This window comes from Camelina sativa, chromosome 6, assembly GCF_000633955.1.
Source record: "Camelina sativa cultivar DH55 chromosome 6, Cs, whole genome shotgun sequence".
In the NCBI taxonomy this organism is placed as follows: Eukaryota; Viridiplantae; Streptophyta; class Magnoliopsida; order Brassicales; family Brassicaceae; genus Camelina; species Camelina sativa.
Window position 1 is genome coordinate 17,513,985 of NC_025690.1, and position 19,395 is coordinate 17,533,379.

Below are 19,395 nucleotides of genomic sequence, written 5' to 3' on the forward strand. Positions count from 1 at the left end.
CTTCTTATTTATACTGCAAAGCTTTGGACCAACGCTCTCTAACTTGTCGATGTGGGATTCCAATTCATCACCTTTTGATCTCGCATGCTTAGTACAGCGTTTAAGAAGACAGAGAAGAATATATTTGTTAACTTAAGAGCTTAATCAACAAGGTTTACTGGTTTAGGCTGCAAGTCACATAAAAAGATGAAAAGTGGAAATTTTAGAATGTTTCAGGAAATCATGCTAGTATAAACCTATCGATCTGCAATGCAATAGATTTCGAGTCAGAATCAAATACATGGCTTTACAGACAAGTCTCGAGTATTGTTTGCTGGTCACTGGCTTTTCGTATGTTCCAAGGTCTGGTCCCTTGTCTTTAGCTTGTGATTTGAAAAGCTGAAACCTGAGATTTGTTTCCAACGAGCGTTTAAGTCTGCACAACCCTCATGTGTTGATTCTAGGCATAAAGGACTAAAGGAGACACAGCTTGTCAAAATTTTGCTGATCACTCTCTATTGCCTTGTTTCGCACTCTTTCTTGTTGCTTTCGAGATCTGAGCTAAAACCTGTGTCAAGCCAAAAGAGTTTTCACACTTTTCATTAACTGGAACCAGCACAAAAGCGTGAAAAAAATAACTGTTGATTACTTTTGTCTAAACTTCACATACTTGAATGAGTCTAGGAACAGTCCGAGGGCGAGTCCGGTCTTCCAATAATTAAACATGGTGATTGTGCTCCGCATCTTGTTGATTAATGGAATAGAAGCTCTGTACATTAAAGCTCCAATGCCTTCAACTACAAGCACAGCCAGTCCAGCAGATAGAACATCCCAGTCTCCTGTTTGTCCTATGAATGTAGAGAAAGCAGTTGCAGAGTAAAATCCCACCAAGAGAAAGAAGAGTTTCTTGGGCAGATCTTTCTTTATCTCCTGAATCTTCACCAGAAGCTTAGTTCTGAGAACTTGTATGGCTTTGATTAGCCGTAGACCTCTGGAGTTACTATTACTTGAAGAACTGGATGCTGGATCGAATCTGTCCCCACCAACCGAGCTTTTGATGGTTGTCCATGACATCCTCCTGGAAATTGCAAACGACCCTCTTAAAACTTGGATACTGGAAACATGAGTTTCAACATAAGATCTTATTCAAGACACAGAACTTCCCACAAGAATTGACAAGGCTAAGCATACTTGGAGTTCTAAGGACTTCACTACTCCATACAAGTCCAATAACGCACAAAGAAACATGATTTAGATATAATGTTACTTTATAACCATGGATTTTACTGGTTGGTTTGCCTTCATACACAGAATTGCAAGAAATATTCAGATTTTGCCAAAATCCTAATCTCACTCATTGTATTTTCAGCCCCACAACGATGCTATCTTCTAAGCTACAAATTGATGCTTGGAAAGTTAGAAACATGCCTTTGATGTCTGACCAAGAGAGGCCGTGCAGGATGAAGGAAATGACAGAGAGAACAAAACTCCCAGCAAATGGCAAGAGACAAAGGTGCTTTGTCTCTGAAACTCCTCTTTGGTAATAACTTACTTCCACAGTTAGGTAATGTGACGGTGATGGCGAATCCCATGAAACAGCTAACAGAAATGTTGGTCTTCTGACCCAATATATGTAGTAGCTACTTCCTAGACCACAAAGTTTCAGCATATATCAATTTCACAATCAATCCATTAAATAAAAAACTCTCTCTTGAGAAAACAAATGTCATTAGCTTCAACTACAAGCTGATAAAGAAAGAGAGTAAGGTTAAAAACTCATAGACGGAGAAGAAACAAGAAACACAAAACTGGGATTCAAGAACCACACAGATCACTCAGTATATGGAAAGGTGCTACACAAATCTTTTATAATTCAATCAGAAATTTTCACAAATATCTTGTAGACAATTCAAGAAAAACCTAATTTCCCCCAATTTCCTAAGTTCCTTCACGCCCATTACTCAAATCAAGCCCAAAAATCGATCCTTTCGAACTGTCTACTGATATAAGAACAAGAATTCAAACCAATTTCAAGATTTCAGGAGAAAACAAAAAATAAAAAGGAACCAGCTGCTGGGTGAAGGAGAGAGGGAAGAAAAAGAGGAAGAAGAAGAAGCACATAGGACCTGAAACGGCGTCGTATTATAACTTGACTCTGCTGCTCTATTTAGAATTTCAAACAAATAAAATTGGTACAGCTTGAGCCTTGAGGGGATGATGCCATAACACAAAATTGCAAAGCTTGTTAATACCATTCTATTTATGTGGTTGTGAGCTGGGAGACTAAAGGTTTACTTAAAATCTAAATCGAAAGGAAGATGCTTGCTTATCTGGGTAGGAGGAAAGGGCTGAGATTTTCAACAGCAACCTGGAGATTCGTAAGAGGAGTAAGCGGTGTAGCTGAAACGACAGCTAAAGAGAGAGTTGACACCATCGTGATTGGTGCTGGAGTCGTGGGTCTTGCGGTTGCGCGTGAGCTCAGTCTCCGCGGCAGAGAAGTGCTGATCCTTGATGCCGCCTCATCGTTTGGCACCGTCACGAGTTCTCGGAACAGCGAGGTCGTCCACGCCGGAATCTATTATCCACCGAACTCTCTAAAGGTACAACCTTTCTCTTTGAGGGATCGAATCAATTCTTATGTACTATTGTTCATTAGTGAACTTTGTTGGATTTTTTCTATCAGGCCAAGTTTTGTGTAAGAGGGAGAGAACTGTTGTATAGGTACTGCTCAGAATATGAAATCCCTTATAAGAAGATTGGTAAGCTTATCGTTGCTACGGGATCCTCTGAGATACCAAAGTTGGATCTATTGATGCATCTTGGAACTCTGAATGGAGTCTCGTGTCTAAGGATGTTGGAAGGTTTTGATGCTATGAGAATGGAACCACAGCTTCGTTGTGTTAAAGCATTGCTATCTCCTGAGTCTGGGATTCTGGATACACATTCCTTCATGCTATCTCTAGTGGTACGGATATAAACGTATCTCAGCTCTCTGTAGGATCTTCGTTGTTGTGTCTTTAGTACGAAAAGAGTTTTGATTTCATAGTTTACAGGAATAACAACCGAGACTACCTACAGGGAGAAGCAGAGAACAATCACACAACTTTCTCATACAACACGGTGGTTTTGAACGGTCGTGTTGAAGAGAAGAAGATGCATTTGTTTGTTGCTGAAACTGGACTGTGTGAGGCAGAAGCACAGCTTGAGCTGATCCCTAGTCTCGTTGTTAATTCTGCGGGCTTAGGTGCTCAAGCTCTTGCAAAGAGATTCCAGGGCTTGCATCATCGATTTGTTCCTTCGTCTCACTATGCTCGTGGATGCTACTTTACACTATCAGGCACAAAGTCTGCGCCTTTCAATAAACTTGTGTATCCTATTCCTGAGGAAGGAGGTCTCGGTGTCCATGTCACTTTAGATTTGAACGGACTTGTCAAGTTTGGACCTGATGTGGAATGGATTGAAGGCACAGACGATCAATCAAGCTTCCTGAACAAGTATATACTATTCCTGAAATTTTCCTTACTAGCTTGTCCATGTTGAATTTACTCAAGATCTTTCTTTCATGTTGTTTAAATTTAGATTTGATTATCGTGTAAAGATACACCGAGCGGAGAAATTCTACCCCGAGATCAGAAAGTATTATCCGGATCTCAAAGATGGATCATTGGAACCTGGTTATTCAGGCATCCGTCCTAAGCTTTCTGGACCAAAACAGCCTCCCACAGATTTTGTTATCAGGTAATCTTGTGTTAAGTAGCATCAGACACATAACATAAACATTAGTTTCTATGGCTTCTTGAGGTTTGTTATCTTACGTTTTTTGTGGGTTCTCAATGCAGGGAGAGGAGACTCATGGAGTTCCAGGTCTTGTTAATCTCTTTGGCATCGAATCACCTGGTTTAACTTCAAGCTTGGCTATTGCAGAACATATAGCAAACACGTTCTCGAGATGAATTTGAGATAAATGTCTCCACATATGTGAACAAAGCTGGCCCTCAAGAAGAAGCCTAATTTATACAGTTTTCCGTAGGAAGATGATCCAGTTACATACTTTGTCTACAACTCTTTACGTTTTGTATTCAAATGTTGTAAACTCAAGTTTTCTTCTGTTCTACCTCTGAATTTGAACCAGACTCATGAAAATGATCGCTGCTGCTACTAAAATAACTCGAGACAATGTTTCAAAGAAAGTTAACAGAATGGCTCCAAGTCAAGAAAGTCTACGGAATGTACAAAGAAACAAAAGCTGTTTTCCTCTCTTTTTTTTTTATAAGGGAACCGACACAAGACAAAAAGAAAAGAGTTTTGAGATCAGAAAGGAGCTGAGCTTGTTCGTCGGAGCTGCCGCTTGGGATCAGGCGGTGGTGCACTTGGGAGGATCCTCTCCACCTCCTGCACAGAAATGTAAGGATAAGCTATGGCCACATATAGACACATACAAAATCGAAGAACATGAAGTTCAAGGCAAAAATAAACCGGCAAATCCAACTTCGTTCCTAGAAAAGGAAGACTATGTCTCTGTCTCTTATATAATATGTTCTTCCTAATGAGCCAAACAACTCTTATAATAAGCGACGAAACAACAAAGACTTAACCTTTTAGAGATTGGGTCTAAACCAATTCATCTTTACTACTGTTCGCGGTTACATTTCTATCGTCTACTATGCGGGTGCACTATTCTATACTTTATTACATCTTCTGTCATCTATCATTGCCTCTAATATCCAGAACTAATTAATAATTCACAAACTTGATCAATAAAACGGAGATAATCCTCCAATGCATTACCTTTTGCTTCCTGAGTCTTTCGTTTTCTTCTTCTAACCGTGAAACTTTGATCTCTAGCTCATGAGTGTAAGCCTGTTCATCAATATCCAACGTTGGAACACAAAGAGCAAAAGAAAATGAGCAAAACTTGACAAGACTAATAACAACAACAACATCTTGGTAATTACAGAAGTTGTTTCTCACCTGCTTCCTAGCTCGGGAACGAGCAGCAGACTCTCTGTTCTTTATCATTCTCTTCTGCCTCCTCTCTACAGTCTTCTCTACAACTTCTCCTGAAGCTACCCTCTTCCTTCCTGGAGTTTGAGTATCTGACAAACCACCCATCAAAGAAGACTGAGACACCATTGCTTGCATATCCGAAACCGGATAAGGCATAAACGTTTGAGGCTGTGGCATTGATGGGAGCTGATGATATTGAACCCATGGGCCAACTTGAGTAATGTTTTGCCCTAAACCAGCACCTGAACCAGCACTACCACCACCGCCAACAGGAACACCAGGACCATCATGGTTCGAACCAGGGATCGTCTCAGTCACAACTCCAGCTTTCAACAACAAGTCTTCAAGCGTCATTTCACCAAGCGTAGGCTGCTTATCTCTCCTCTCGTGAGCATTACCTCCATTCTTGTTCTGCTGAATGTCTTTCCACACCTCATCAACAGTCTTTTTGCTAAGATCCCGTGGTAAAGTCAAACTCCCCTGCCGAGAAAGACCTTCCTGAGCTGCTGCAGCTCCATTCAAAGCCATGGAAGATGGCTGATTAGCTTCAACAGAACAGACACTCTTAAGTAACTCATCCAGATTCATACTTCCCAATGCTTTACCAGGACTCCCCAAGTGGTTTTGAACCTCATCAAGTGTTAAGCTGTAGAGAGAGCCTTGCCTATTCAAGGACTGAGATTTAGCTTCTTTAACAATACCCCTTTGAGAATCCATACGTTATGTAGTGGAAAAAAAGAAAAAAGCAACACAGATTGAGATAACAAAACACAATTCTGAGCCCACAAAATCAGAAACCCTAATCTCAACAACCCAGAAATGCTGTAGACGACGAAGAATTCATCAAATCGGAGGCGAAAGTAACCTTTTTTCTAAGGTCGAGTGGCCAAACATGCAGCAGAGAGACGGAAACAAGAGAACCCAGATATCAAATCGGAAAGAAACGGCCGAGAAGAAGACGAATTCACAGCGTTGTAGCAATCTGAAAGAGTCTTGGGAATTGCATGCAGCATCGAAGGCAATCAAATGCAGATACTAGACATGGAAATCTCTCAACACAAAGGAGAATCAAAACGCTTTTGCGAGAGAAGAGATTTTTTTTCGAAGACGGAGAAATTAAAAACTTAGCAACAAAAAGAAAAAAGAAAAAGCATCAAACTTTGAGAAAAAGTGGAGCTTTATAAATAAGGACCAGATCTAGAACAAGGCAAAGTTTGGGTGTTTATGTCTTGAAAGAGAAACGAAACTATGATATAAGTGCAGAGAGAGAGATTTACATACAATTGCAAAACCTAAACTCTGTGTGTGTGTGTGTCTCTCTCTCTCTCTCTCTCTCTCTCTCTTTCTTATTTTCTCGTTTTGTTTCGCGCAGGAGAGGTAAGAAAAAGAAGAAGAGAGAGAAAACCTTTTGATTGAGAAAGTGACACTCAGATACTGGCCAATGCCCATCCTCTCCCCCAAAAATGGTCTCTAGAAACTTTCGATCAAAATACCAAAGAGAGAGTTTTGTTTAATAATTGTGATTAGTGATTATTGTTTTTACTTTAATGAAGGTGGATATCGAGTTTATTCCATGGGAAACACTACATGTGCTCCAAGACCCTTCTTCAATCAAATTGGCTTTCTATGTGCATTTCGATACGTTGGTTGCAAGCTTTGGTTAAGATAAATGTATGACCAAAATGTCCAATCTTGGGAGTAGATTGGTTATCAAACTTTTTTTGTAATGGTAACGTTACATGTTTACGTTCTCGGGAATCTCTGATTAATAACGCTCTGAATATGAAACTTCATCACACTAAAGCTTTGGATTTAAACGATAATAGAGAATATTGTACATCAAACCATAAGTTCTGCAAAATCGAAACCTCTATTTATACTTTTTATTTTCCAATCTCAGTTTGGGTTTCTAAGAAACTTGACATAACAATTGAGAGATTGTGACATGTGATCAAAAACGCAAAACTCTAATACTTACTTCCTACTTCCACTTCAGCCTCTCCTTCTCTTCTTCATCATAACTAAATCTTTGGAACTGCAGATCTCCAAAAAAATCAAAGTGATGATCACCAACAAACTTTATGCATTCACGCCTCAAATACATCAAGGAAATATAATCAACCACCTTGTCATGTGATTTTCTGTTTAACCCTAAAGCTTGCGCACAAGGACATGAAGATACACATACTTTCTAGACCAAAACCAACTTTTAACACTCCAAGGAGGGGATATGACAATTAAGCAGGAACATATATAGGCAAGAGATTCGTGCTGAGGGATATACTTTTAACACTTTTGATTACTTACCACAGCACGTTGTGGGTAGCCATAGAAGATACTCTTTTACGACTTTTGAACTTACCCTTTAACAGATGCGGGTTGCAAAAAGACTCAACTGCAGGAAACTCACCTGTTGTCGTCGACTTGAAAGCTTCCACTTTTCAAGTATTCTGTAATTGCCTATCACACAGATCATTCCTCAGCTGTGACTTTCAGACGCTTGCACCACTTCCTGCTAAGTTTGACTGTTTAAGTAGTCTACAACTTGGTAACTCAGTGGCCAATAAGTTTGGAAACAAAGTGCTCACTTAAAAATGTCACTGTAAAAACTTTGAAAGTTGACATTGAAAAACAAAAATCTCTAATGAAAGCTCTTGCTAGTTTTTAAAATCCCACAAGTTTTGAGTCATTTTAGAAACCATATAAATTGAGATTAGAGTATGTTATGCTATAAAAAATTGTGAGTTATATTAAGCTGGCTGTTCAACCGGCAGTCACACTACCTGCAGGAGAAATAAAGGATTGAACAAACATAAAAATCAGGATGATACATTAAGCAAATCAAGATAACTTAAAACATATTACAGGCAGAAAAAAACCATGAAATCGTGAAACAGAGAGATGGAAAAAACTATTTTGGAAACACAAGAATTCGATAAGCAAGAACCCACATGGTGCGTAGCTGCGTTTTTAGTTTTACAAATGAAAGTTCTAGGGGGATGTTCAGAAAACTGAAAAAGAGAGACGAACACTGAAAATACTAGTACAATTTTTTTTTAGGAATATCATAAAGAGAGTTGGGTTAAAAAACAAGTAGACGAAAACTAAAAACTCCTTAAAAGGTTTTATGAGTCTGGCCTTAAGAGCGATCAAAGTAAAGAGTAACGTTTCATAAAGACTTCATTTGCATCAGCTCCTTATAAACTTCAGAAGAATCACCAGGCCAATTTTAAAACACTGATTTCTGATATCTGCACAATGAGTTTAAGTAAATAAGAGAAGCAAGAAGCTGTAACAACTACTGAAAAATCCCCAAAAACTCCGATGAAACCAAAACCATGTGGGGTCAGGACACAAAAAGTTCTTGTCTTTAGACATTAGTAAGTCAGTTGCAGATCAATTATATGTACTGAAGAAAGACAATGAAACAAACAAAGAGGGGAAAATTCATTGCTCTACCTGAGTGAATACATGATACATCATACATCTAGTGGCCCATGTAAGGACCACCGTATGGCCCGACACTATGTTGCCCTCTGCCTGTACCGCCTTGACCAGGTTGAGGAGTCTGATAGCCACCTTGCAAACCAGTTGGTGTACCGTACCCAGGAATTGTCCCTGGTGCCATAGCTTGAGTAGCATAACCAGTTGGCATTCCAGCTCCATTTACTGGGTTTACGCCTGTAGCTGCCCCCAAGGACCCCAAAAAAGCTTGTCCAATTGCCGGATTATAAGCCTGTGATGCCAGCAAAGCTGTCAAGTTTGCTGTCAAGGCCTGCCCAATGGCCGGGTTTAGCATCTGCGCTGCTGGACCACCCATTGCAGCTTGGTTACCAGCCATAAGATGTCCATGACCTCCAGGCGTACCGTAACCATTGTTATCATTTCTTTGGTACCGCGGATTGTTGTGGCTGTGTGGGTTATGGTGATGCTGCTGCTGCTGCTTTCCAGGTTTGGGACCATCGATTGCTTTCTGGCAATGCAAGACGCTGCCTTCAAAAGTCTTGTGTGGCTCCTCCAAAGCCCTCTTGGCGCTTTCAGCAGACTTGTAAACAAAGAGGCAGAAACCTTTAGGTCTCCCAGTAAACTTATCAAGACCCAAAGGACCTTCTTCAATCTCTCCAAACTTTGAGAAAAACGCAAGCAGTTTATGTGGATCAAGCTCTGCTCCAACATTACTAACATAAATCTTCTTCTGCGTGTGCTCTGAGTTCGAATGCTGAGCAGGCGCTGAGACAGCTGCAGCAGCTATAGGAGCTCCACCAAAGACAGGTCCTTTAGAAGCCAACTGACATGCCGTCATACGACTACCAATCTTCTTCTGAGGCTGTTTAAGTGCGTTGCGAGCACCTGAACGAGACTTGTAGAGGATAAAGCCATAACCTTTAGATTTCCCAGAGACCTTATCGAATACAGCCTTGCAGTCTTCAATCTCACCGTACTGTNGGTGTACCGTACCCAGGAATTGTCCCTGGTGCCATAGCTTGAGTAGCATAACCAGTTGGCATTCCAGCTCCATTTACTGGGTTTACGCCTGTAGCTGCCCCCAAGGACCCCAAAAAAGCTTGTCCAATTGCCGGATTATAAGCCTGTGATGCCAGCAAAGCTGTCAAGTTTGCTGTCAAGGCCTGCCCAATGGCCGGGTTTAGCATCTGCGCTGCTGGACCACCCATTGCAGCTTGGTTACCAGCCATAAGATGTCCATGACCTCCAGGCGTACCGTAACCATTGTTATCATTTCTTTGGTACCGCGGATTGTTGTGGCTGTGTGGGTTATGGTGATGCTGCTGCTGCTGCTTTCCAGGTTTGGGACCATCGATTGCTTTCTGGCAATGCAAGACGCTGCCTTCAAAAGTCTTGTGTGGCTCCTCCAAAGCCCTCTTGGCGCTTTCAGCAGACTTGTAAACAAAGAGGCAGAAACCTTTAGGTCTCCCAGTAAACTTATCAAGACCCAAAGGACCTTCTTCAATCTCTCCAAACTTTGAGAAAAACGCAAGCAGTTTATGTGGATCAAGCTCTGCTCCAACATTACTAACATAAATCTTCTTCTGCGTGTGCTCTGAGTTCGAATGCTGAGCAGGCGCTGAGACAGCTGCAGCAGCTATAGGAGCTCCACCAAAGACAGGTCCTTTAGAAGCCAACTGACAAGCCGTCATACGACTACCAATCTTCTTCTGAGGCTGTTTAAGTGCGTTGCGAGCACCTGAACGAGACTTGTAGAGGATAAAGCCATAACCTTTAGATTTGCCAGAGACCTTATCGAAAACAGCCTTGCAGTCTTCAATCTCACCGTACTGCTTAAAAGCTTCGATAAGCGTCTCAGTTTTGGTATCCCAACCAAGACCGTGAACAAAGATCTTCCGATGAACAGGATCCTCATCAGCTACTTCCCTGATTCGATTCGCTACACCAACATGCTTATCCGCCGCTTCTTTAAGAAGACTCAAAAGCTGTTCTTTCGAAAATGGTTCCAACAGATCTTGAATCGGCTCATCGTCGTTATCATCATTTTGATTCCCAGATCCAGACGTCGTCGCCGCCACCTCCATCTGATTATTCTTATCATCATCATCTTCAACTTCTTCTTCGTGCTCTTCCTCTACTTCCTCGTATTCAACTTCTTCGACCTCAGCTTGATTATCTTCTTTTTTAATTACAAGCTGAAGCTGCTCCTGCTCCTCACCCTCCTCAGTCGTCTGCTTCAGCTTCTGAGACGGTTCAGCCGCATCGCTAGATTCATCTTCAAGTTTTCTCTTCTTTGTCATGCCGGACATTAGCAAGGCTTATTAAAAAGGTCCCTTCCCTAAGTCTAATGGAAGTTTTAGGGTTTCGAATTTTTATTTTTTTTCTTGGTTAGCTTTGGTTTCTTCTCCAAAAAGCTGATATTATTCTTATTCCACCTCCTTATCTAAAATACGCCGCTTGACGTATATTATTAACCTCAAGTTCTTTCTTAGCTTCAGTTATTTTACACATATACCCCTATAGGCCCATTTATGATTAATGGGCTTTAGATTCGAAAAGACCCATTTACGAAAAAAGTTAATCCCGCCATGTATTTCCCGCGAGAAGTGACCGCTCCTCTTAAAGTAGTCAATCAGTCAAGTCTTTTTTCTTACATCTGTCTTCTTNTTTTTTTTTTTTTTTTTTTTTTTTATATTGGTAAACCCTAGATTCATAATTTTGAAGCCCCCAGGATTCGGCTTTCACTTGATTCCTTCTCGAAATCTGATTAAGCGTCGATAAAGGTTTAAGATAATTTCAAAACGTTCATATTTCGCTGTCTTTAGATTCAATTCATCTTTGATAAAGAGATTGTATCTGTCTAGATTCAATGTTTTATACTTTTACCCAGATCTGTTCTTTCCCATTCTCGAAATTGATGCAGCTACGAGATTTTGATTTAGCGAATTAGGGTTTTCTTTTTTTGCGCGTGCCCATGAATTTGAATTTTGGTTTCGATTTGTTGTTACATTGAATAAACTGTTACAAACAAAAAACACTGTTGTGTAATTATTTTGGGCACCACTTTTGTGTGTTTGTAGTGATTATCATTACATGCACTTCTGGTTATTGTTGTTAGTTGTATCCTTTACTGACGATTTCTTTGTTTGCTTTAATTCAGGAGCTTGATTACCGGAGGTTTAGAGCTTAATAAATCAGTTGTTAGGTAGTGTATTCATCTGTTAGTTTGGGATAATGGTGGAGTTAAGAAGTCGCACCCAATTGAACTCCCAATTGCATTATATCCGAGCCATTAAAGGCGGATCGATCAAAATAGTGATGAATACGGATGGAAGAAGGAAAACAAAGCTCAGATTTAGGCAGTTGGTTGATATATACAATCTGGAAGAACACAGTAAAGTTGATGAGTCAATTCCAAGAGTAGTTAGGGATTTGGAGAACGTTTCTGATATCACACAAGGTTCGTGTTTGTTTGGTGCTGAGGTGAATACGAAAGCTGATTCTGAAGATTTTAGCATGATTACACTGGAGAAGATTCGGAAACAATGCAAAGCAAAGAAACGGAAACTTCGGAACCGGAGAGACATTGAGACAGCGTCAAACGTTGAAGTTAAAAAAGAGTACTTGACTCGAGATGAAGGGTGTGATATTGAGGAGCCTCTTAGCAGTTGGGATACGAAATTCTCCAAGAAAAGAAAGAGAATACAAGAGCGGAAAGCAAAGTGTGTTTCTACTGCCTCTGCATTTGTGGAAAAAGTTGTGGATTTGCCTGTGTTCTTTCATGTGAAGTCTGAAGCTTGGGATGATAGCTATTCAGTTTCTGAAGCCATGGATTTGAGTCATGCTGATCGTTTGCTAGATTGTAGCAAAGAGTCAGAATCTCCTACAGATACGGTGTTGGTGGAAGAGATAATACTCGAGTCGTCCAGGGACATGAGGCTGGTTCCATGTCCAAATTTTCCCGGAATGGGAGCAATTGAAGATCCCGTAACTATAAAGCCGGTGGAGGAAGCTTTTGAAGATGCATCAGAAGAGTTTAACAATGCTAGGAAAGCGCAATGCTGTTTTGCTGATTATATTGCTTTTGAGGATAAGCAAATTGTTTTGTACAGTAGTGCGTCTGAAGAAGAGATGGAACTGGATGTTGCGCAAGATTCAGAATCTGAGAACATTGGTTGTGTCGAAAACCTCATTTGTTTTTACGCAAGCTCGGGGTGCGAAGAAGATAAAGAGGATGAGGAGAACAATGGTATAAAGCCAGACTTATACATGAGCGTAACTGGTTTGGAGATTGTGAAGATAGAAGCTCCAGAACTACTTGCTATTGATTACCCGGGTTCCCCCATCATCAATTATGGTGAAGAAAATGCCGAGATTGAGTGGGAAACTGAAGACATTAGTAAGGATGATTTCCATGAAGCAACTGATATTCTCCAGCTGACCAACTATTGTAATTCATTGGAGAATTTGCAAGTAGTTCCTGATGAAAGCACAATTGCACTAGAAGAAGAATATTTGCCAGAAAGATCACAACAATCTTTCTACTCCAAGCATCAAGATGAAGCCGGAGACCACAAATTATCACCACTCTGTAAGGAACCTGACGAGGATCAAAAAGTTGTAGAGACTGATAACATCCAGCAACAACAGCCACACCACCAACCACAAAAGCTACTCTCAGGGAGAAAGGTTTGTTCTCTACATAATGTACTTAAACCACATTCTATTCTTAATGCAGTTACTCATTAGATACATTTTGGTTTTCAGGCTTTATCTCCCACCTCTCAAGCAAAACTTCGCAAGGCAATGGAGCACCCCGATTCACCTGAGAAAAGGAGTAAAAGTAAGTCAATGAGGAAATAAATTGAGGTCTTTTTGTATGCTTTTATTTTGCATTGTAAAACTTCAGATTCTCATTCATGTTACAAACTATGATCCAGAATCCAGAGGGAAACTCTACTTCAGTAGCCAAAACTCGCATAGAATCCTTAAGGCTCAAGGACTAGATAACATCGACAGAGTGGAAATCATTCCAAGCTCAAAGCAGGCCATTCAAAAAGCAAATAATAATACTCGGCAAATGAAGTATCAAAAAACCACACAGAAGATTCCACGTCGAGTTGCTCAAGCAGCAAAAGCACAACCTTTTAGCACTGGAAGCACTTCTATACAAGGATGCTCACAGAAAGCTATTGTCTTCTCGCAAGGGCAAATGCGTGATTTCCAATGTGTTGCGGCTAGGCTCACAAAAGAGTTGAAGTTGATGAGAAAGGTTACAAAGAGATGTCTGCTAGGTGAAAGCAACACCTCCAACATTTCTGACTGTAACTTAGATGAGGTACTTTTGTCTATTATAAGCAATTGACATTTGGTTTTCAATGACTAATACGGACTTATTAAACTTCAATGTTGGTTTTCTCTTTTCAGGTGAGAACATTGATTGGAAATGCAGAAAAAACTGAAGAGGGCTGCAAGAAATGGATGTCGATGATAGAGCGTGATCTTTATCGGTTTTGCAAACTCATGGTAGATATATTTAACACTCTTTACCGCCACAGACACGACCAAGAGATTTTTGTCTTCTTTCAATCTCTAACTCTTCTCCATTCCCTTCTTTCACAGGGTATGGTCAAATAAGAATCTCCAGCTACTGAAAACATTGTTCAGAAGAAAAAGAAGATTCGATTTGCAGATGATGCAGGAGGAGATCTTTGCCAAGTCAAGGTTTTTGAGATTGATTTGGAATCTGAATCATAAACAAAAGTCTGTAAAATTAAAATTAGTGTAATGTAAAACTCTTCACACCATTTGTACATTTACATTGTCTTGAGATTTGACGAGATAAAAAGATTTTAGTCCCAAAACAAGATGACTTTACTTAGTTTTCGTATAACAACGTTTATTGCAACAGCTTGAACCAACCTTGTCAAGATTGGTCTGATGATTAACAGAAATAACTATGTGAACGAGTGTACAGTATCATATCAAAAAGCTTTCGAAATTTGGAATACATATAATAAACATGGAGATGACGAATAAGGTTGTTGAAGCCAAACAAAACATGGTAAAGAAAGTTGAAGATTGAACAAAGAAGTTGAATGAAGAGGAAGACGTGAAAAAAAGATGAAGATGAAGAAAAGAGTACTTGGGCTATGGGGTGTTGTTGTTCGTCTCCAAGGGATTTCATATGGTGAATGGTTTGTGTCAAAGGCTTTGATTATGCTTGTTTTCAAGTCTCCTTTCCAATTTTAAGTTAACTAATCCTGATAAGACCCAGTTTTTTAGGCCCATTCTTAAATCAATTGATTCTTATTGTGTATCATCTTTTTATGAAGAGAAAAAATATATTTATTTACAGATTACTTCATTATAGAGAGAGACTGGAGAAGCCAAAATAGATTGACAGGAAAGTGAGGAAACAAAAAAAAAAAAACAAAGAAGGAAGTGGAAGAATGGAATCTTTTAAAAATTAAGAGAAATGAAGAAGCTTGGCCCAAGCTGCTTGGGGGACAAGAGTGTGGGAGCTTCTTGGGAAATGGGAATGAATGAGGAAGAAACTTTGGGCGCAATGCATTTTTGAGTTTTTTGACACACACACGACCGCTTCTCCAAGTCAACATTCTCACGTGCCCCAGCCCCATCAATTCTTCTGTGTTTTTTTTTTCTACTTCACTTTACTTCTTTCTTTTTTTCACTTTTTATTTTATTTTTAATCACATATTATATTAATAATATTATTTTTTACTCCCTTAATAGTCTTAATAATTTAATAGATAATAAGTAATACTCTCTTTATCTCATAAAAATTGATATTAATAATATTATTTTTTTTGTCCTACAAATTGATGTTTTGTTTAATCATTAAAAATATTTAAAATTTTGAATTATTATTAATTTAAAATTAAATAATATCTCTTTAGTTAAAAAAAAAATATTTAAATTCAATAATCATTGTTTTATTAAAATGTGTAAAAGTTTCAAAACATTAGAAATAAACATAAAATATTAGTGGTGGATTTTTGTCAATTGATGAGATTAAAAAAAAAATTACGCGGAATCGTCATGATAGTGTCATGATTACATCGTTTTAGAAGATGACGACATCGCTGGCGTCTATTGACTTTGTTCCTCCCATTTTAGATTCGTTTCTTTTTTTTTTTTGTCAGGATCCTCCCATCTTTATAGATCAATGCTACATTTTTCTAATGACTGACTGATCCAAAAGACTTTCTCCTTTTACTTTTTCTTTTCAAAGATATTTACATATTTGCAAGTCTATTAGTAGTATTTTACTATTTTGTATGATTATTATCCAATACACTAATTAGTATAATTATTCTACTAATTTAGTTTTGAATCTTTTTTTATATAATAAATTCTCTGTTTCTTTTTAGAATCTTGTACTACTTTAACCGAAACTCATTTTAATTTGTTTCCAAAATAAAACTCCTTTTTAGATTTCAATTTTAATCAAATCTAGATTAGGAAGATATACTGTACATTAAAAAAAAAATTCACTACAAGCAAAAATATATGAAGAACAGCCGTGGTATAACTTCTGAAGTGTTAGACCTCTTTGAACGCACGTGAATCGTCTCACCATGATGTAGAATATATAGTGCTACCAAATCATATATACGAAGACCTGATTAATAAACAGTGGACTATTATCTTACTTGATGACATCAACCTGATTAATGAAGGTCATATAAAGAAATTTTATTTATGCTCAAAACCCAAATTCTAATGATATTGATGTGTTTCGCAACTCATAATTGTTAATTTGTCAATGATCGGGACTTTCAGTACTAGTGTTGTACAACTTATATATAGTTTGCTGACTCTTATTTTTCAGAAGTTTTACAAAAATAATATATACTTTTCATATATCAGAAAGAGATTTGGTAAAGGGAATAAATCAAATTATTTTCTAATTTCATTTTTCATATACGAAACACAGTTATTTTAAAATTAACTATTCCTTTTTGTGTTAACAAGTACTAATGTATTCGAAAAATAGAGAAAAAACGAGTGGAATCTTTTCTAAACTTTGTATGGTTTTATGGTATTTTATCAAATAACTTATTGTTTTTGTATATAACGATAGTAGTTAACATTAATGATTAATCAAACATGTTGAATGAAGGAAACAATACCGACGTCATCCAATTTTTATGTCTCCAATAATTGACCTCTAAAATCAAACGACTAATGAAGAGAGTTGTGTAAAAGATTGGTCCATCTCTTTTTGTTTACGGGGTCCATCTTCTTTGCTTTATATTATCATCAAACTTTGTAATTGTCTGAATTTAGTTTCCAATCCATATTTTATATCTCTGTGTATATACTGTATTACACACATTTGTATTCTTATGAGATTCTTTGTAATTGTCTGTATTCTTTATACCAATCCAATCAAGTTAACTAATTTCTTCACGCAATCAGCTTCGTCCTATATATATATATCAATCACGGAAATATTATATAATATATGACTATATATGTATGTATTACTCCCTCGTGAAAATATTAATTTTCGTGGGCGTAATAAGTAAGTTAATTAGGACTCTTCCAATAATTTAGTGGATATTATTGACAAACAACTAGTCAATTACAAGTAGTACTGTACCATATTATTTGTGACCTTTTTAGATAAATGCCACATATGTGTACTCGCATAAAGATACCATATGTCTCGTATTCATTACAATTGAAATATTCGCATAGTAAACAACAACAACAACAACAACAACAACAACAAAAAGCTGCTTATAAATTAGTTATACAAAAAAAGGAATTTATTAAATTTTAGTACTAATGTTATATAACAAATACGTTTTTAAATCATATACAGTATTCATCGATGTATGAATATAGATTAAGGATTCAATTAACTACGTTTTCACGTGGAATAAATGTGAGTTAGATTGATGTCCGTTAACAAATAAGTAAATAGTAAATACTACGTACTAGTGTAGTAATATACTAATATTTGTTTTCTGACATCGCAAGACCAAGATTCCGCGCTTGATAACGCTGGGAACTTGCGTTGAAAGAGGCATACGACAAGTTGAAAGAGACAATATTATTGAATATCACGACAAATGCTTTTTCTAATTTGACACAAATAAATATTATGAAATAATACGATATACTATATGCTTTTTATATTGATGCTAAACTAATACATTGATGAAAACAACAAGATGATGTAAGTTGCATTATATAAGAAAATAAGGAAAGTTTAGTTTACTACTAAATAATCCGTTAGTGGCTTCTATTTTAGTGAACTCAACACTTATAGCTAGCAAAACCCAATCCGTCTATTGTAGTTAGAAGACTAGACCTACATTACGTACAATCACACATATATAAAGTCAGTAAAGATAATTGGAAAAAAAAAGAAGACAAAAAATATAGACTATTTTTTAACAAAAAAAATATATATATATATATAGACTATTTGGTGGATTATTTATTTTTTTGAAAAAGAACAAAGACATGTGCAAATGAATTTTAGATTTTGATATTTTGAAAAGAAGAAAGAATGGGTCGAAGGGGACAGTGTAATGTGTAAAAGGGAAGTGAGGAGGAAGAGACATCGGGATACGTGAAAAAACGCGTTTTTACAGGAGGAGGAGGAGGAGATTGATGACGTGGTAGAGATAATCATTTCAAGATCGTGTTCATGCATGCATGTTTCATGCAAAAGCCTCATTCATCATACTCACTTCCCACTATTCATTCCCACGTTACAGCTTCTGAGCTTCATTTACATAAAATAAAAAACCATATGTGTCGCTTTTTTTACACTTGTTAGTTTCAGACTTTGAGTTAATGTACTTGTATGTTCTAGATTTTACAAGTTGACAAAGGGACACATATATCCAATATATATAGGTGGACAAGAAACTTAAAGCTATTTTTCATTACCAAATTGTCTTTGGGATATAACTATAAGTTTATATACTTTCACATGCATGGTGTCTCTGATCCAAAATAAATCATCCGGTTCAAACTTCAACTAATTCGACTGATGATCAAAGTTTAACGGTCTAAAAACTTTCATTTGATAAAATAAAGATAAAACATCAATAGCGCTATATTGCCACTCAATGCTATTTTAAAGCTTATTTCGCAAAATTGTCACTAGTCCACCTAATTATTAAAGAAAAATTTAATAGGTCAAACAATATATAGATATATGTATATCCCACAAGAAAATGACTTACATTAAAAAAAAATGAATTTAAAGTTGTAGAATTGGTCAACCATGGTTGGATTTATGATCAGCTATATATCCTTTCTTTAAAGTTTCAATTCCTTGCAATTTTGCGATATTTGTATACGTTTTGTTTTATTGTTTGTAGGTTGGTGGTGTGGTATATGGGATTTAGACAGAAAACAAATCACTATAATAAATAATTTGTCCCACTAGAATATATAAAAGGAAACAAAATTAAATACGATGCCTCTCTCTCACTGGCCATAAATTTTGAAGCTTGACAAAAATCAATAGTGTGATTAATATTTTTATAGACCCAACAAAATACTACTACTAGTATAGTAGTATTATCTAAATTGTGTTGAATAATATATAGCTTATTATACATTATTCAGATATTTTACTAGCTACTATTATTGGTCACACGATAGGGGCCTACTTGCATTTATCATTTTATGTAACCCTCTATAGCATTTCCCTTTCGTTAATTTTTGATTTTGCTTCTTCAAAGTTTGAATTGTTTTAACTGGTTTATCTTCAGATGAGATTAGCGAACGCCATAATCCTTAATTAAGTATACTGGGTAAGTGAGTCAGAACAATGAGCTTAATTAAATTAGTAATAAGACGAACAGAGAGAGATGCTGAGTCAGAGTTCCGTACAATACTGCTGACGCGTGTCTTATTCACCTCTCTCTCTCTCTCTCTCTCTCTCTCTCT

General features: G+C 37.4%; 5 protein-coding genes across 10 annotated transcripts; 2 read left to right on the top strand and 3 right to left on the bottom strand.

The window, feature by feature from the left end:
* On the bottom strand, positions 122-2,191 carry LOC104791974 (ycf20-like protein). Of its 2 annotated transcripts, XM_010517987.2 has the most exons (4): positions 2,106-2,191; positions 1,408-1,626; positions 650-1,057; positions 122-547 (listed from the first exon to the last, which is right to left on the bottom strand). In XM_010517987.2, exons 2-4 carry the CDS (start codon positions 1,569-1,571, stop codon positions 541-543), a joined length of 579 nt encoding a protein of 192 aa, XP_010516289.1. In that variant the 5' UTR covers positions 1,572-1,626; positions 2,106-2,191; the 3' UTR covers positions 122-540. The 2 variants fall into 2 exon arrangements, with proteins under 2 accessions (XP_010516289.1, XP_010516288.1); XM_010517986.2 differs by lacking the exon at positions 2,106-2,191 and having other exon boundaries at positions 1,408-2,096.
* On the top strand, positions 2,270-4,011 carry LOC104791973 (L-2-hydroxyglutarate dehydrogenase, mitochondrial-like). Of its 2 annotated transcripts, none has more exons than XM_010517984.2 (5): positions 2,270-2,579; positions 2,663-2,944; positions 3,058-3,473; positions 3,559-3,717; positions 3,819-4,011. In XM_010517984.2, the coding sequence occupies exons 1-5, from the start codon at positions 2,298-2,300 to the stop codon at positions 3,880-3,882; spliced, it is 1,203 nt and encodes a 400-aa protein (XP_010516286.1). In that variant the 5' UTR covers positions 2,270-2,297; the 3' UTR covers positions 3,883-4,011. The 2 variants fall into 2 exon arrangements, with proteins under 2 accessions (XP_010516286.1, XP_010516287.1); XM_010517985.2 differs by having other exon boundaries at positions 3,578-3,717.
* On the bottom strand, positions 4,114-6,445 carry LOC104791972 (ABSCISIC ACID-INSENSITIVE 5-like protein 2). Of its 2 annotated transcripts, XM_010517983.2 has the most exons (4): positions 5,852-6,445; positions 4,951-5,650; positions 4,768-4,839; positions 4,114-4,371 (listed from the first exon to the last, which is right to left on the bottom strand). In XM_010517983.2, exons 1-4 carry the CDS (start codon positions 5,878-5,880, stop codon positions 4,291-4,293), a joined length of 882 nt encoding a protein of 293 aa, XP_010516285.1. In that variant the 5' UTR covers positions 5,881-6,445; the 3' UTR covers positions 4,114-4,290. The 2 variants fall into 2 exon arrangements, with proteins under 2 accessions (XP_010516285.1, XP_010516284.1); XM_010517982.2 differs by having other exon boundaries at positions 4,951-6,445.
* Positions 6,836-10,893, bottom strand: LOC104791975 (UBP1-associated protein 2A-like). Of its 3 annotated transcripts, XR_002038635.1 has the most exons (4): positions 10,285-10,893; positions 8,446-9,431; positions 7,397-7,769; positions 6,836-7,021 (listed from the first exon to the last, which is right to left on the bottom strand). XR_002038635.1 is itself a non-coding variant. In XM_019246849.1 (3 exons), the coding sequence occupies exons 1-2, from the start codon at positions 10,758-10,760 to the stop codon at positions 8,474-8,476; spliced, it is 1,434 nt and encodes a 477-aa protein (XP_019102394.1). In that variant the 5' UTR covers positions 10,761-10,893; the 3' UTR covers positions 6,836-7,769; positions 8,446-8,473. The 3 variants fall into 3 exon arrangements, 2 of the variants coding, with proteins under 2 accessions (XP_019102394.1, XP_019102393.1); XM_019246849.1 differs by having other exon boundaries at positions 6,836-7,769; XM_019246848.1 differs by lacking the exons at positions 6,836-7,021; positions 7,397-7,769 and adding an exon at positions 7,812-8,237.
* Positions 11,134-14,318, top strand: LOC104791976. The gene is made up of 6 exons (XM_019246850.1): positions 11,134-11,234; positions 11,612-13,140; positions 13,219-13,294; positions 13,392-13,789; positions 13,879-13,977; positions 14,074-14,318. Exons 2-6 carry the CDS (start codon positions 11,686-11,688, stop codon positions 14,086-14,088), a joined length of 2,043 nt encoding a protein of 680 aa, XP_019102395.1. The 5' UTR covers positions 11,134-11,234; positions 11,612-11,685; the 3' UTR covers positions 14,089-14,318.

Excerpts from the sequence above, each read along its gene's own strand:
- LOC104791973 (XM_010517984.2), top strand. The coding sequence starts at position 2,298 with ATGCTTGCTTATCTGGGTAGGAGGAAAGGGCTGAGATTTTCAACAGCA. Across the intron at positions 2,945-3,057 it reads CCTTCATGCTATCTCTAGTG|GGAGAAGCAGAGAACAATCA; the intron begins GTACGGATATAA and ends GACTACCTACAG. Across the intron at positions 3,718-3,818 it reads CCCACAGATTTTGTTATCAG|GGAGAGGAGACTCATGGAGT; the intron begins GTAATCTTGTGT and ends TTCTCAATGCAG.
- LOC104791976 (XM_019246850.1), top strand. The coding sequence starts at position 11,686 with ATGGTGGAGTTAAGAAGTCGCACCCAATTGAACTCCCAATTGCATTAT. Across the intron at positions 13,141-13,218 it reads AGCTACTCTCAGGGAGAAAG|GCTTTATCTCCCACCTCTCA; the intron begins GTTTGTTCTCTA and ends TTTGGTTTTCAG. Across the intron at positions 13,295-13,391 it reads ACCTGAGAAAAGGAGTAAAA|AATCCAGAGGGAAACTCTAC; the intron begins GTAAGTCAATGA and ends ACTATGATCCAG.
- LOC104791974 (XM_010517987.2), bottom strand. The coding sequence starts at position 1,571 with ATGGGATTCGCCATCACCGTCACATTACCTAACTGTGGAAGTAAGTTA. Across the intron at positions 1,058-1,407 it reads CTCTTGGTCAGACATCAAAG|GAGGATGTCATGGACAACCA; the intron begins GCATGTTTCTAA and ends TGCAATTTCCAG.
- LOC104791972 (XM_010517982.2), bottom strand. The coding sequence starts at position 5,703 with ATGGATTCTCAAAGGGGTATTGTTAAAGAAGCTAAATCTCAGTCCTTG. Across the intron at positions 4,840-4,950 it reads GTTCCCGAGCTAGGAAGCAG|GCTTACACTCATGAGCTAGA; the intron begins GTGAGAAACAAC and ends ATTGATGAACAG. Across the intron at positions 4,372-4,767 it reads AAAGACTCAGGAAGCAAAAG|GAGGTGGAGAGGATCCTCCC; the intron begins GTAATGCATTGG and ends ATTTCTGTGCAG.
- LOC104791975 (XM_019246849.1), bottom strand. The coding sequence starts at position 10,760 with ATGTCCGGCATGACAAAGAAGAGAAAACTTGAAGATGAATCTAGCGAT.